Source organism: Nothoprocta perdicaria, unplaced genomic scaffold (assembly GCF_003342845.1).
Source record: "Nothoprocta perdicaria isolate Ctin4 unplaced genomic scaffold, notPer1 scaffold_96, whole genome shotgun sequence".
In the NCBI taxonomy this organism is placed as follows: domain Eukaryota; kingdom Metazoa; phylum Chordata; class Aves; order Tinamiformes; family Tinamidae; genus Nothoprocta; species Nothoprocta perdicaria.
Window position 1 is genome coordinate 2,502,445 of NW_020456265.1, and position 16,902 is coordinate 2,519,346.

Here is a 16,902-nt window from a genome sequence, read left to right on the forward strand (position 1 = left end):
TTTAAAGTTTGATTTTGATGAACATTTTAATAAATGAAATATTGTAGTGAATGTCCCCATAGCCGACATGATTCCTTGAGGACAAGTTCTGCAATCTTTCTCAAACTGAGCAGTGTTTTACTGAATTACTAAGCTTGTTCAAATGCATAAAAATGCAACAATACATTTTTTTACATGAAGTAAAAAGGAAMGAAGAATCAAGATCCTTGTCTCTCTGTCTCACCTGGGAGAGACAGAGCCCAGAAGCATACTCATTCAGGTTACTTCAGTTAGTTCAGTTCAAAACCTCAAAGTCTGCTAGTCAAGTATATTCCCAATCAGCTTAATGTATATTTTGATAGAAGATACTACTAGTAGCAATATTATTATGGTCATATATTCCAATTTGGATGTGCTTAAGAAAACTAAATTGTTGTCAAGCAGTAATAAGGCTTTTTTTTTTGAACTGAGTTTATCATGTGAAGGTTCAATATTGTCTCCTGTTTTTACACATTGCTTAGATTAAGCCACTGAAGTTACTCTTAATTTTAAACAATGGAATTTTCATAAGAAAATTAGTTTGAATTTGTAGAAGATACTGGTAATATGGTCCAATATAGGAATTCTGGTTTGCTGAGGCATGAGTCTTTTAACATCCAGATATTTCATATATTTGCAAAATATATATCACTTTATTATCGATTAAAATTTACAGCACTTGTCAACAAAACCCTTACACATGGTGCTAAATTAAGATTTTGAAGCCCTGTGCATTGCGGTTAGATTTTTTTTATTTTATTTTTTGTACTTGACCCAGAGCTAAACATCCTGGATTTTAAAGCATATATATTCCCTTCTCTTTTTTCCTCAGGTTCTGGGTGGAATTGAACCAAGTCTGTACACAGGTGATATTTGGTATACACCTATCAAAGAGGAGTGGTACTATCAAGTTGAAATCCTCAAGCTGGAGGTTGGAGGACAGAATCTCAACTTGGACTGCAGAGAGGTATTTGCAATAAGGTGTCTATATAAAACATACATTTGGTTARGACAAATAATTAATCAGTTTTACCTTTGCAAGAAGATGTGTATTGCAGTCTCCTCTGAGATTAAGGATGCATGATAACTTTTAAGAGAAATTAACAAGCCATATGAAATGTAGAGTATAWAGAGTATATATCAAATGTGCTAAAATTGCTTTGAACAGGACTTCAAAGTTGTCAGTAATATTTGTAGCCCAGCCTGTAATTTATTGAAACTAAGAGAACAATCCACTGAGAATGGGAGTGATGTGGTCTGGAAGATCTCACCACCTAGGCCAGTGTCTGTTGTTGTAACAAAGCCGTCCATACACTGAAGGTTGTACAGCCCTTCAGTGAGACGGCAATCCTTAAATATTTACAACTTAGGACTGTATGTTACAAAGTAAAATCAACTGAACGTGGAAAAAAACTTGTTTAAACAAGAGAAGTGAAGGTTTTGGGATGAAWCCCAGGGATATTTCTAAGCACATAATTCATGATGGCCATTGGCAGGTGCCATCCAGGGGAGCTTCCCAAAGCTTCCCATCCCATCCTTCTTTTTTTTTTTTTTGGTAATCTTTTCTATCTTGCTAATTATTATTCTTCATGGATGTGTTTATTATTTTTATTGAGAAAAATGTCCTGTTATCACTGGATCCATCTAGTGAAATTATGCTGTTAATTATTTTTATTCCCAAACTTTTTTTTTCTAAAGGATGTGTGTGTATGYATTTTTGCTTGTTTGTTTTACTATCACTTGTTGCTATTCATGTTTCAGTTTTAGTGCTGTAATTTTCATGCCTTTTTTGCAATAGACAGCTTAAAATATCTTATGCTTATTTTTGTAGTTGGAAATCTGTGCAGCATGATAATTCTGAAGTTTTTAAAGTTCATACAGACTGAGTGAAATTAATGATAAAATCATGCATATGCATAAGTATTATATTTCCATACAAAATACGGACAACATATTTTCAGATAAAATATTTAAAATCATTCATAACCTCTTTGTGTTTAATAAGCAAAATGTAGTCTATTTAAATAACTATTTCTATCTTTATTATAGGGTTCAGAAGGCACTACTGCTAGGCCTGTGGCTTAAATGTTTGTGTTTGCTTTTCTTTCTTGCCTTAAAAAACAGCTTACTTTGAAGAGGAGTCGCGATACTAATGGTTAAACACCTCCCGTTTCCACGAAACAAAAACATACCGTTTGAAAATCTAGCAATTAGGAGAGTTTCCTGTTGCTGCAGGCCTGTTSGAAGCTGTGCTTTGCTTTCACTCTGTATTAGCACAGGGGGACTGAAGGCATCGTTGCTTTCTTAAGCAGAGGTGTTCCAACAAAAGTGTAGCAGAAGAGTGGCTACCTAGTCAGGGGCTTGCAGAGGGTGCTAATTCACTATATAGAGCGCTGAGCTGTGCGCCCTCTCTTTTCTTAATCATCTTTGAGGAAATGGAAAGGGTTTTTTTTTGTTAAAGTGGCCAGAGACTACTCCTTTCCTTAGGGAAAGGCGTCAGTGCTGGGAATCTGTCCAGTCACACCGCAGCTGTGGCCTTGATCCTGTCAGACTAGGGCTGAGCRAAGTGTCGAGCTGCCAATACTGCGCCCTGCACAAGGGCACTGTGAAATATTAACCAGGAACACTGAGAAGGCAAGTTACTGTACACGACATGAAAAATTAGGTGGCATTTAATCACTGAGTGATACTGCTACGCCAGAAAATTTATATGGCACTCCGTTAATGTATGGTCCTCTTGGCTTTGCCATCTTCTTACAATTTTTCCAAGGGAGCTTCTCAGGGATGCGGGTGATTGTGTCTTCATGGCATATTAAAAATGGATTCTGTTTAGAAATTCTTCAAAAAAGAATACAAGTGATGTGGCCACAATGCCTTGATATTTCTCTCCACTCTTTAGAAATATATCTGAGTGCACAATAAATGGTTAAGTGGTTCCTAGCAGTGCTTTTCCAGTTTGCGTCTCTTTCAGCGGTGCTACAGCATGGCTTCATTCAAAAAGAAAAAAGCTGTCAGAATTACTTCTCTGCTTTTATTTTTATCATTGCGCTAAAGATACTCCATGTGACCTAAACTGGTGGATATTCAATTGACCTCTTCCTAATGAGTTTATGCTGTATGTTTCCTGGTTTCCTTTGATTATGCCATCAACATGTCGCTGTTGAGTTATACTGATCCTGCCACCTAAGCTGATAACAAAAGCAGTTAATGCAAACAGCTGCCATGGCTACTTGCCTTTTCTTTACAATTAGTCATTGTTTTTAAAGTATTCATGAAAAAAAAAWTTGCCTTTTAAAATATTTATTCTTTATAAAATGTACCAGAGATTTGAAGAGATGTCTTAATCTAGCGTGTGGGATTATAATAATGAAACATGTCTGTAGTAGGGTGAAGTTTTTTGTTTTTGTTTTGKTTTTTTTTACATATCTTTAGTATAGATTTTCAGGCAGCAACATTTAAATTGGTCAATTTCTTTATAGGTGCCTTTGCCTATATTTTGCTGGCTTATAGAAGTGGGGAGATAAGTGTGTGTCATTGGACATTTGTACCCTGAGTCAGTGCCAAATATGACATATAATAAGGGCTAATGTTCCCTATTTTTTTTTTTTTTTAATATATACTTAGGTCACTATAAGCAGGCTGCTCTATTGTATTTTAAGCAGAGCAAGTTGTTCTCATAGCAGAGACTTCGGTTCAGGCTTTGGACATACCTGTAAGCTTCGTCAGTGTCCTTAATGTGTGTCTCMCTGGCACAGTGCCTCTTGCCCGAGGCATGTGTGAGGTCAGGAGGATTAGCTTCACTTCTGAGGGAGGCCCTGCTTTTCTTCCTTTTACAACAGGTCGAGAATGCATGTGCCTGGTGTTTTCACTGAGTGAAATTTCTTGAGTGATGCAGATAAACTTACTCATTTGTCCAGACTATGCCTTGCTTTAGCTCTTAGATTTCATTTGAATTTAAGCAACAGAGAGTTCTGCCAAGTGGTGACATACAGGTTTGTGAAGACTCTTACTGAAGAGGAGCAGCTGGGCCATTGTGAAACAGTTTAAACTGCATTGTATTATCTACTGTGTGTATAATTTGTCTCATTTTTTAATTCTCCTCTCAGTATAATGCAGATAAAGCAATAGTAGACAGTGGTACCACCCTCCTTCGGCTGCCCCAGAAAGTCTTCAGTGCTGTTGTGCAAGCCATAGTTCGCACGTCCCTGGTAAGCTGTGATTAAACTCGCTTGAAGTCTTGAATTACTATTGCATTATCAGGTGGTCTTTGAAAAGGGATGTCATCTTTGCCATCTRCCTTGTGAGTCATAGGGTTTCAGTCTGAGGAGGACTGAGTTCCTCTGCATCTAAGACTGTCTTTGGTGGAAGTGGAAAAGGGAAGGGGAAACGGTGGAAGGCAGGGTCATATACTGACAAAAGAAACCTGTATGGAAATGGGTCAAAAGTAGTGCAGAAATGGAGTATTTTGTTCTAAGTATTTYAGAAATACAGACACGATCCCTATCTCTTCAATTCAAAGTGTTCAGAATGCAAAATTCAGCCCTTTAATTCAAAACTGAGTAAACCTGATACTGCAAGCAGTTAATTTCTGGATAAAACGCTTATTGTTATATAGAATGCATGCCATTCATTAGGATTATTCATATCAATAAAGCTCTTTTGGCCTTCATTATTGAATTATTTATGTTTAAAAGCCTCTTTCTTTGGAAACAGAGTGGGTTTTAGAAATAGGTCATGGGGATAGTTCCTTTGTGTGCAGATTAGCTGACGTTACATTTTCTGGGTTACAACAACTAAAACTACATCATAAATTTTGATTGAATGCAATGAGCACTATTGAGAAAGGTGAAGATGAAAAATAAATCCTAGATAATTCAATGTGAACAATTCTAGTAATTTTGCCATGGCTTCACAAATGAACTGTGGTAGTTGTTACAAACCACAGGAGACAGTAGTAAATGGGCTAGTGGCTGGTTGCCCACAAGGCCTATGGTAGATCAAGACTTACTCCTTTCCTTACGTGATGGAGAGCAGAGGGGCAGCATGAAATGCTCTTGACAACCTGCAGATGCCCACTATCTGAAGGAAGTACACCAGTTACCTCACGTAATTCAGTTTCACTGGTTGAAAAGTTCTACTTTTTGTAAAGCACTTCCAATATCAACCCAGTCGATGGCAGAGAGGGCAATGAAAGAAGCTTAACCAGGAGCTCTTGTAATGTGCTTTCTCTGGTGAACTGGGTCACACCAGTCCAAGCTCCTCTCTGGTTTTGGTCACGAGGACATCGGAACTAGGGCCTTCCGCATGCCAAGTAAGCAGTCAGTTCACCAATCAATACGATATTAGATAGGAAGCACTCACCCATTCTGCTTAATGATTTTTGTTCTTCCTATTAAAAATGTATAAACTAACTTTTCAATTTCATTTTTTTAATCTGCAAGACCTTGCTATTGTACTCCTTTGCCCTCCACACACACCAGACGTTATTTACACACCTCTACACAATATTGATATTTTACTAAATAAGAAAAGTAGTAGGAGCTGTAAGGATTAGATTCTGACACTGTAATAGTGATGTCTGGGGGGGAAAAAAAGGCTATTTTCAGCAGTTGTACTACAGCATTACAAAGGCACTCTCTGTACTTCTGTCAGGCTACGCATCATTGCAGCTTAAAATCATCATGCTGTGGTCAGACCTGCTTCTCTGACGACAGGTTAACCAGGTTAACAAGTTCCTGCTCTCAGCTGCTCATTAGGAGCTTCCCAGCAAGATGTTATTGACCCCTCAGGTGTATTGGCACAGCTGCAGGTGCAGTGCTCCTTCATTATGCTATCTAAAGGAAAAAAAAGCTTTTAAAAAAAGGCTCTAAGCATTATGGTCTTTAATAGTGCTGATTTGTAWTTGTTTTGTTTTCTACTCCAACTGATTTGGATGGAAGTCTGTTAGGGAGCTGCTTTAGATGCAGTTTTYGTCTTATTTGATGTTGACAGGTCTGAAGAGTGATGATTTTGGCAGGTGGGCAGAGATGAGYCTTAGTGGTCTAGCAGCCACAACACTGCTGCTAAAGTGAGGTGAAGTTAAAGCAGTGTTTCCATGCACAGCTTTAAATCTATGCTAAGTTAGCAAGCATTTTAGGTATTACAAAGCATACACACTTTTGAAAATGAAATGCAACATAATAAAGAGTCTTTCTGGGAAATCAAAGCAGGCAGTTAAAGTAGAGCACTCTCTAGTCTTTGCCAGCCCAGCCTTGGTGCTCTCTTGCAGCTTCTCTCAAATTGCAAGCTCTGTTTTCCGAGACAAAAAGAGGACTATGATTTTCAGCAAGTCTGACCTGGGTAACAGTCCTGAGGGACAGAGCGGTCAGTCCCATGCCAAAAGATGTACTTCCATATGCATTTAGATTTAAGCATAAAAGCAGTCCATCTCTAAGCTGCACAGTGTGTTTACGTATGTGTATGCATGCTGGCCCAAGAACATCAGCATCTTGAAGTACCAAATCTTTAATGCTGTGCAGCCTTACACTTAACTAATTTATGTGCAGATATTTACAAAATATCATAATTAAGTGTACGTGAGAGGAGTAGAGGGGCTGTATTCCGTACTTTTCACCAAAATGGAGTACTTTGGTACTATAATATCAGAACGAGGTAGTGCCCTGTATGTTGCTTCACATGGAAATAGGAACCAGCACAAAGTATTGCACTTGAATAAGGAAGTGTTTTCCTCCAACCTGGCAGCACATCAACTTTGTGTTCTTCAGGGAGCATGAACATAAGACAGGATGTTTGTCTTAGGTAAAGAAGCTCTGCAGGGGTTTATTGTTTGTATTGTTAGTGCCATGGATATACTAAGAAAACTGTTAATCAATGTTATTTCCAAAGCATGCTAAGTTACACTGGTAGAGAGTGGCAATGCAGCAWGAGAGTCAGAAGTGGGTGCTTCTTTCTCTTGGCTGTAGCAGACCTCAGTAGCAGTCTACAGGGGCTTTTGGCTTAGGCCTTAGCTTCCAAACCCTAAAGTTAACCGAGGAACCATTAATACGACTGTTAATGTTCATGTGGTTCATATCTCATTCCATGTTTCTAAAGTTTCTGCTTCTTTAAAATGTTGATGTTGGGTCAAAGTTGTTTAGAGAAGAGACAGGGCCAGCCCTAGCTCTAATGTTTGTTCAAGAAGGTCATACAGGTTTACTGGGAAAGGGGAAGTAATGAGAAAGAAATCTCATTACTTGCCCATTACTCCCCCATTACCTGGGAAAGGAGAGTTGAAATTTGTTAGTCATCCTCTCCTTCCTCCTTCMAACTCATGACAGGTTATCATGAACACTGAGTTGGGCTTGAGATTTTTGCTTCTATCAACAAAAAAGTCTTTGTCAGACTCCTATTTTGTCAGACCTGGATTTCTCTATGGGAAGCAAAAGTATCAGTGATCATTTACAAAAACCTATCAAAATGCATGTAATCTTTATGTACCGTGCTTTTTTATAGATACAAGAATTCTCCTCTGGTTTCTGGACTGGTTCCCAGCTTGCATGCTGGGATAAAACTGAAAGACCATGGTCCTTATTTCCCAAACTCTCCRTTTACCTGAGGGACGAAAACGCCAGCAGGTCGTTTCGGATCTCTATCCTACCACAGGTCTCAACTTTCTTTGTTTTGTTATGTGTATTTATGTGTATATGTAGTATTTTTACTATTGTAATAGTGCATGCTCTTACAAAATAGGAGCTATTTTAAGCAATAATAGAGAATTATGTCTGGATATGAGGGGAAAAAAGTTTAATGATCAATCTTTGCTTGGGAAAAATAGCAAAGAAACTTGTGTGCTAAAAAGAGTTTTGATACCTGAAAGCAAAAAGAAAAATAGAATCTCATTTAGGTGCAGTCTGTGTAGTGCTGAATGAATTCTTCAGACTCTCAGGAAAAGCTGTTTTTGTTTTTCTTGAAGTTTTAGCTACATGAGATGTTGATACACAGTATCTCTGCTCATTTTGCTCTTCTCATGTTGGGAAGCAAATTGTTTTGTTTTCATGGTATTGTGAATTGGAGCACTTTTCCTGAAAATGACACTCTTGGCAATGAGGCTGTTTGGGCTCCTCACCAATCTCTATAACTTGGTGGGGTTTTTTTTCTTTTATTAATATTCCACCCCAGCTTTTACAATATAATGTGCCATTTTCATTTCTGCTTTTTGCTGTTTTTTCCCCAATGTAGGCTGCAATACAGGCAACCTATCCTTTAACATCATTATTACAGTCTTTTACCGCAGGGCAGAAGAAAGTGGGGAATGAACCTCTTAAGTACATTTTAACTTGAAATATAGTATAGCCTTATGATAAGCTTTTTCTGTATTGATTGTGTAGTTCTCAACCTTTCTTCTTCTCTGAGGAGAAAAGGGGTAAAAYGTGACTTGAATTTATGAACCTAAAGCCTCGAAGATGATACTGAATGTTCTCCACATCCATTGTATCCTGATAATTTTTTTTTAATATTTCTCTAATTTGTGTTCACATGCWTTGTCTTTCTGTCCTTCCTTTATGGAATATTCAGTAAAAAATGACTTTCATGAAATTGAAGGTGACCTTTACATAGCAACCGATTGAGTTCAAATTTAAGCTTAGGCTCCCTGAGCTCTTACATGCACTTAAACTTTGACCAGTTTAAAATAATGTATGCAAGTCTGTTTGCCCCTATTCATTGCTTGTCTAGTAGAATTCAAGTAATTAAATACAAAAATTGTAAATTCTGGATATCTCTCTGAACTGTTATCTTCTGAGTACTGTATTTTGCTGCCTCTTTACTCTCTGGCTTCTTTTTTTAATTAATAGCTTTATATTCAACCCATTCTCGGAATTGGGGAGAATCTACAGTGCTACCGGTTTGGAATCTCTTCCTCCACAAATGCCCTAGTTATTGGTGCTACCGTCATGGAAGGCTTCTATGTAATATTTGACAGAGCTCAGAAGAGAGTGGGCTTTGCAGTGAGTCCATGTGCAGGTAAGAGAAATACTGTCCTGGGCTGGTGGCTCAGGAAACACCTGCCAGCCTCAAAAGAACTATCATCTTGTCACTTATCTGATAGGAAAAATGTGGTAATTAATGAAGTGCTAAGGTATTTGTGAGCAATCCCAAACTCCTCACACTTCAAGGGGAGGAGCGGGAAAGAAAGAGCTGCAATAAAACTCTACTACCTTTTGGTGTAAATCAGCCTTAATTGTGGAAATTTTAACCATATTGTTTTCCTGGGAGAATGTCTTCCCTCTGACTTGCCTGCCTGTGGGTGAAGTTTCCCCAAGAGGGTAATAGGAGTGTCGCTGTTGCACTGCAGCTTCTCTTGTGTAATCCTGCTCTGCCTCTCAGATGAATACATTCTTCAACTGACTTTTGAAACATGCAATGAAAAACCATGCTAAAGCTTTTTTGTAAATGTGAACTATCCCTTTTTGGCCTTTCAGAAATATTTGAAAAAAAAAAGAAAATGTGACTTGAATTTAGAATAGCGATGTTTTGTTGTTTCTAAAACAGTAGAAAAGCCATTATCCTTTTGATTGGCTGCTGAAGAAATGTGAAAAAAAAGAATTGGTAATTTTTGGTATGAGAAGTGGTTAGCAAGGAAGGACTGCACACTTTTGTTATACTTCTAGAATCCACTTTAAAAAGTGGAAAGCAAAATCCATGATAGGCCTATTGGTAATCAGTAGCAGGAGTTTACAACACCTGATCCAGTGATTCCTCATCCATCCATGTTCCAAACTCGGAACATTCACGTTGTGATCTCCATGAATGTCTGGAGTTGCCAGTAAGAGAGACAGGCTAATCAGAGCTACTGTATTTGTGCATTCGTRTCTGACAGAAAGGACTGAGAAACTGAAATGCAGGAAGTTTCGGGGAATCCCCAGTACAGTATGTCAGTTTGGGAAGAGAAGTGTGTCTGGGAAAACACAAATTTTCTGGCCAGGGAAAAAGACTTGGGCTCTGCACTGAACACACCTGGTCTCTGCCAGGCTTTCATATTGCTGGTTAGGAAACRACAGTCAAATATGTGGTCTGCTAGAATCCTGCCATTTAAACAAGGACTGTGGCCTCTCAGGAACAGGCTGATTTCACAGTGCTGGCTAACTGTCTTGCTTTTCCATGATACGGCTTCTTTCACCAAGGAAAGCTAAAAACAAATAAAAGTTTGGGGCTTTTGTTCCCTTGATGATGGGTCATGGCTATGGCATCACAAGAACATTTTGGAATCCAGCTGGGAGTAGAGAAGAGGTGATGCATGCATGTACAAGTCTCTATCCCAAATGGAAAAGTGTTCTGTGTCCTGGAAAGCATTGTAGAAACAGAGTCTTGTCATGAGAGAAAAAGTCAGATTGACAATGCATCTTTAATCCCCAATATTTATGTTGTAGGAGGTGAGCAGAGTAATTACTTGAGTGCTTAGTGCAACCAGATTATTGAGCATAAGGAGAGAGATACCAGCGTGCTCAGTTGTAGCCCCAGGACATTTTTAAAAGCCTTTTAAAATAAGAAAATAAAAAATCCCTCCATTGTTAACAAGTTCAGAATTCTCATCTTTTAGCTTACTACGAACAAAAAACACAATCTTTAWATGGATGTGGGCTGCTTAATGAAGGCCCCTATAAGATGCCCTGCAGTGATGAAAGGCACAGTTTGAGTGCTCCTGGGAGGACAGAGTGTARCTTGACAAGATAGTGAAAACAGGTTTCCCTCCCTGTCATTTTTGCCTCCTGAGTGCAATTTTAGCAAGTCCAGAGCTGCCTCCTGCCCCTTGCAGACATTGATGGAGAAGGTGGGTCACCCTGACCCAACATAGTGACTGACATGGTCAGCAGGGGACTCATGCCGGCTGGTGCTGATGAGAAGTTTTCTGAAAGCAGGTCTTTGTTGAGAAAAAGTCAGGGGACCATAATAACACCTTACTGGTAATATCACTACATAGAAGCCTAGAGTTTGGCCATTTCATGCAGACAACATTCTTCCAGAGAGGAAGAACTGGGCTTGCTAAGAAAGAAATCTGCATTTACCTTGCCTTGGATACATCATAATCCCAGCTGGTGCTAGAAGACATTTTCCTCTCGTTTCTTTATCCRCGTTTTGTGTATGTGTCTAACAATATTGTGGGAACTAGAGAAGTTTCTTGAGAAATCGGATGATTTAAGACAAGGAGACAAAATGTTATACTGATTTGTCAGGCTTTATTCACCTAGGGCAGATGACATTTTGCTGGATGTGCCGTTCATTCTGAATTCCCTTCTTCACAGCTTGTGGTTTCCATATTTAACACCACTTTCATCAGAAAACCACAACTGTGAGTGGTTAGCAGTGTGAAGGATTAAGCTGCCTAACTGGCTTCCTGTGGAGAGTAGTCATGTCTTCCATAGCAACTATATTAATGAAATTTATTTGGACCTTTTTGGTCTGATCATGGGCTTCAATTAAATAATTAAATTACTAGTGCCATAAATCTTCAGAAATAGAGAAATGTAAAAAAAAAAAGATTGTTTCTCTGTAATGACTTTTGCTTTCTTGTTTACAATAGAGTCTTAAAATTGAATTTAAGCCCAGACTTTTATGATAAGTACAGACCTAACGACKTAACGCAAAAATGGCAGGAACAGGAGCAAACCCTTAGTTTCATTGAACTTCCAAGTTTCTATTGAGACTTGATGAGACATAAGAAATAATTTATCTCTGCAATCCTCCTTGCACCATTTTAGTTCCCCAGCACATACCAAGAACACAGGAGCAGGAGAGTTAGATCCAGTTGTTGCAAGAAAGGAAATTTGGTTTTCACTGATAGCTGAAACCTTTTAAAACTTGTTTTGCTTGTTGCTAGTTTCAAATTGTTTCAAATTGCCTGTTGCAATAATTTCAGGCATCACCTATTTACAGGATGAATGGGAAAGTTTTGGATTAAGTCCCTTCTTAAGATTAGATGTTTATATCACCTTAATATTAGAGGTACAACCTTCTGGTACCTCAACATTGAAAGCAATTATACCCCTAATATAGTAAGCAAGAAGATGACAGGATTAAGACTTAGGTGATTTTCAGGGAAGAAAAGTGCTGAGCCTTATTATCATAAATCATTTCTACAGTTCTTTAAACAAAAAAATGTGATAAAACAGAAAGTAATCCCAGTGAAACTGAAGAGAATGGGTGTTCACAAGACTTGGCTGGACAAAGCCACAGGTGACTGTTGGTGATGGTCCTGCTCTGAGTAGGAGGTATACCAAGGTGACCTCCAGAGTCCCTGCCAAAGAGCAGTTTTGTGATAAATTTGATCCAATTTGTTGGCTTCCTTTTCAAAGATATGTGCCTTTGAAAAGGCATGTGTTTGCTTTTTCCAATTTTGAGGTTCTACATGTTATACATGGCGTTTTTCCAGAGGTACCATCTTTTGTCGTGTGGTCAATAATGAAGAAAAGCTCATTTGTTCAAGGTCAAAATTTCATGCTAGATAGCTACTACCAGACCATCTAATTAAAACAAAAGGCCAAAAAAAAAAAAAAAAAAGGCAATTCAGCTTATGTGTAATAGTCTAAATGTGTGACTGTTAGTTTGTTAAAGGTTTATTTGAACAATGTAAGCATATTTCTGATCTATCTCCTTGCAATTTCTCTGGAGGGTGGAGGAGGATGAGGGAAAACTTATTTTTGGAAGGAAGAAAGCAGAGGCTATGCTGCTGTCAAGTATTGTGAAAATGTAATTCAAAATGTCAGCCACTATGGCAACAATTCTGTATTGCCTTTTTAATGGGAGTAATTATTGTACTCGAGCCAAATACTGAGTAATTAGAGACTGTTTATTTTCAAAGCTATCCGCAAGAAAGGAATTTCTGCGGCTTTTTTTTTCACCTCTTCAAAATACTGAATTCCKAAGTAGCAATATTTATGCCTTGCACTTTGCATTAGTGTTAAATGCACTTTAGTTTGTTTTTGCTGCAGGACTTCCCAGAGACAGAAGTAATGTAGGTAGCAGGGGGAAGATTTCCAGGGGAAACGATCGCAGAGCAGACCAAGTGCACTCCTGGGACTTGGAACACCAGGGGTTTGTTTCTTTGTCTCTGTCCCAGGCCTGCTAGGAAGTCTTTTACTCCTCGGGCTGCTGCTGGGCAGCTCGCTTGCCAGCCCTCTGCAACGGCAGTGTCTTTTGCAAAGATCTGCTGATGTGGTAGGGTGCATGGGCCAGGGCAGAGCAATCCAACAAGCTCAAACAAGATGTGATTTCTACTCACCAGTGCTAGAGTGCTTGGGGTGTAATCCCAGACCTCATCCAGACCACTCTAAGGGCTGCTGCTCAAACAAGTGTTCCTACACTAGCAGCTGAGGTGCAGGGCGAGTGGGGTCAGTGAGTAATTAAACAGAACTCTTGGTTTGGGCATTTGTTTGTTTTGACAGGTTAGTTTTCTGTCAGATTTTGCAGCCTGCAAGAACCAATCACTAGAACCAATACAAGAGGCAGTGAAGGAGAGCAGAACTGCTTGTTGTAGTGGCAGCCCATGATTAAGTTAGGTCTACTAAGGCTTAAACCTTCAAATAATACTCGGCCATGAAACAAGGAGGGCCAACTTCATCAACTAAACACCAACACCAACTAAAACCTCTCCAAACAAACTGCAAATAAATCAGCCTACCTATTCTGCATTTGTCTCTCTGCAGAGAATGTTAAAGGCTTCCTTCCTGCCTTCCAAAAAGCAAACGACTCTCCTTATCCAAGGAAATAAGCTTTGCACATCATTTAAATGTTCTTTCAGGAATCTTGTCTAAGTTATGTGTAAATAAGAGATACTGTTYTCAGTAAGGCAGCATCACGATTCGGCAAGAACGTGTATGTCTGTGTGTTTAAAATTAACTGTGTATAACATGAAAGAAAGGATAAAACTGAGGCTTTCTGTAGGAAATACATGAATGTCCCCTGCCATATTTGACTAGGGAAGTAAACTATAGGTGTTTGGAAGCATGTTTGCGCAGGGCATGTTTAACTGAAGTACAGGTTTGTGGTGGCTGTGAAGCRGGTCACTAAATCAGAGATGCTACCAAAGGTGGGTGGCTATTCCAAGCAGGGCTACCCAGGCACCTTCTCTGATTTAGCTCTGTTAATTCCATTTGTCTTGTTTTGGTTTGKTTTTTTTGTTTTTTTTTTTTCCCTTTGAGCTGCTCATTTAACTTCTCCCTCCCCACCTCATGGCGCTGCTCCTTTGTGTCCCAGCATCCGACTGCTGCCATTGACCTTCATCCCCACCACTACCCTTTTCTGTAAGCTCATCACCTGGCTCTCCTACTTCATCTCATCTTCTTTCTGAACTCTCACCACAACAGTCTCTCTTGCAAGAGTATCCTTCCTCCTTTCCACTCTGCCCAAGGATGCTGCTTGTAGAGGTATTTGGAAGCTAACGAGCCTGCATGYTGCGCCCTGAGGCCTATCTTGGGAGGTAGCAGCTGCAGTAGATGTAAAAATTGTCTGATGTGCTTTTCTAGTTGTTGCAAATGTCAAAAACAACAACAAAAAAAAAACATAGAATCATTGAATGCTTAAGGTTGGAAGGGACCTTTAGAGATTGTATAGTGCARCCCACGTGCACACGCAGGGTCACCCAGAGCACGGGGCACAGGGCTGCGTCCAAGCGGGTTTAGAAGATCTCCAGAGAAGGAGACTCCACARCCTCTCWGKGCAGCCTGTGCCAGGGCTCTGTCACCSTCACTGTCGAGAAGTGTTTTCTCAAGTTCCTGTGGAACTTTCGGTGCTTCAGTTTGAGGCCATTTGCTCTAGTCCTATTGCTGGCCACCACAGTGGGTTGGTAATGTGAGGTTTTCAAGTCAACTGCCATTTCTGAAAAGCTATTCCCAAAACAGAAGGTGATCTAGTGGTGATCTTTAACTTCTGCTGTGAGAGACTTGAGTTTCATTTCTGCCTTCCTATTGACAGTCTGTACAAATGCAGGAGTATCGTGGTATCATGGTCTCCCTACGCCGCAGGTCCTCATTTTATAAACATACAACGCTATTATTTTTACTGCAGTGTGAAATACATTAAAATTAGTACATCAAGATGTATGATGATGGAGAGGAGTGGGATATAACTACGCTAAATCTTTTTCATTGGCTTTTATGTGGTATGTATGAACTTAATGCCTCTCTTCATGTGCTTTCTCAGAAGTTGATGGCTCTCCAGTATCTGAGATTGAAGGCCCTTTCACAACCACGGATGTTGGAAGCAACTGTGTTTCCAGCGYTTCTTTCCATGAACCAGTGTTGTGGATTGCCTCCTACGCTCTCATGAGCTTGTGCGGAATTATCCTCCTGGTACTGATCATCCTCCTGCTCATCCCGCCGCGGTGTCAGCACCGCTACACTGACAATGATGTGGTCAACGATGAATCCTCCTTAGTGCGTCATCGATGGAAATGAGAAACTCGATCGTGAAACCTGGAACTTAAACACARGGAAGAATAAAGTACTTTGCCAAGGAGAAGAAGCCAACGCCTCAGTCCTTTCTACGTCCATTACAGATTGCTGGTGAAATCCCTCCAGATATCCTGCGTCATGATTTTTAAGCTTTATTTTCTAACACTGATTCTGAACCAAAGCACTATTAACCACCTCCTAAGTGCTGTTCTACTGGATTTGCTACTATAGTACAATGAGCCTTTATGCCCTCATTAGTACCTTCTCTTTTTTAAAAAAAAAAAGAACAAAACACACACTATGATGTTCTTCCACTGTCTGWACAAAATTATCTGAACAAAATTATGCCTCCTTCTTTCACAAAAAAAGGAGCTGTCAGAAATTTCTAACTAATCAATCCTTGAATGTAGAAAGAGAAAAAAAAACGTAATTTTTAATAATTTCTTAATCATATTAAATTAATATAGCTTTTTGTTTATATGAGTTCATTTTGAAACTGTGCACATGCTGCAAGGGAGGGGGAAAGGTCAGAATTATTCAACAGATGGATGTGAGGTCAAAAAGAAAGTTTTTTTTCCCCTCCTCCCTCAAGATGASGGCTGCCACTTGAGAGGGTCTCCATCCCTGACCATCATTCCAAAAGAGTTCGAGGAGGGGAAAACAGGGAAACAAACTTGTTCAGCCTTAGTGTAAAACAAGACTACCTCTCAGCTTGCAAGGATGCTTACCACTGGCAAGCATGTGACTTAGAACTGGGCGCAAAACACAGGAAATTCCAAACGACAACGTCTATAACTCCTTGGCTTCTAAGTAGTTGATTTTATCAAACTCATGTTTCATAACTTTACATTTCAGTGAACAGAAAAGTCCCTCAGTTTTCCCCCAAGTGGCTTTTCTTTTTTTCTTTTTCTTTCTTTTTTTTTTTTTTTTTTTGGTTTGTTTTTTAAGTCTGTGCTTTACCACCTCTTTTGATATTTCTGGTAATAGTGTAATAAAAATCAGAAAGACAACTTTTTTTTTTTTTTTTGGCTGAGCCCAGCAACCTGAAAGTTCAAGGGATAAAGTACCTGTGTTTGTGGATGAACTGTGAAGTGAAAACCTTAATGCTGGTTTGTTTTTAAACTCGAACAGCACGTGGAGGTTTTTAGCTTGACTTTCCTGCTGTGTCCATCAAGTGAGAAGTGTTTGTACTGACTGGTTGGGAGTGCTGTCTGAAAACAAACCTAAGATTCAAAACAATAGTGGGAAAGAGCAGGGAGGAATATATTTAAGCTGACCTGGTTTGTGCAAACACAGATCTTAATGATGAGATGAAAACAGCGTTTTCTACTTAGACTGAGTATATTTTCTTAAATCTAGTCAGTCGGTGCTGCACAACCTCCACTGCTCTTCTAAAACAGTTTAATAGTGAGTTTGAAAGATAAGCAAAGCAAGGTTGAGAAGCTCAGTGATAGCTACT

General features: G+C 39.3%; 1 protein-coding gene across 1 annotated transcript in view; it reads left to right on the forward strand.

Annotated features, from left to right (window-relative positions):
* BACE2 (beta-secretase 2) overlaps nucleotides 1-16,021 on the forward strand; it is a 43,969-nt gene extending 27,948 nt beyond the window's left edge. The window contains exons 5-9 of the mRNA XM_026053046.1: nucleotides 851-985; nucleotides 4,125-4,226; nucleotides 7,510-7,659; nucleotides 8,850-9,018; nucleotides 15,193-16,021. Coding sequence (XP_025908831.1) covers nucleotides 851-985; nucleotides 4,125-4,226; nucleotides 7,510-7,659; nucleotides 8,850-9,018; nucleotides 15,193-15,446 — 810 coding nt within the window. The 3' untranslated portion in view covers nucleotides 15,447-16,021. The remainder of the gene's footprint in view (nucleotides 1-850; nucleotides 986-4,124; nucleotides 4,227-7,509; nucleotides 7,660-8,849; nucleotides 9,019-15,192) is intronic.
* The last annotated feature ends 881 nt before the right edge of the window (nucleotides 16,022-16,902 follow it).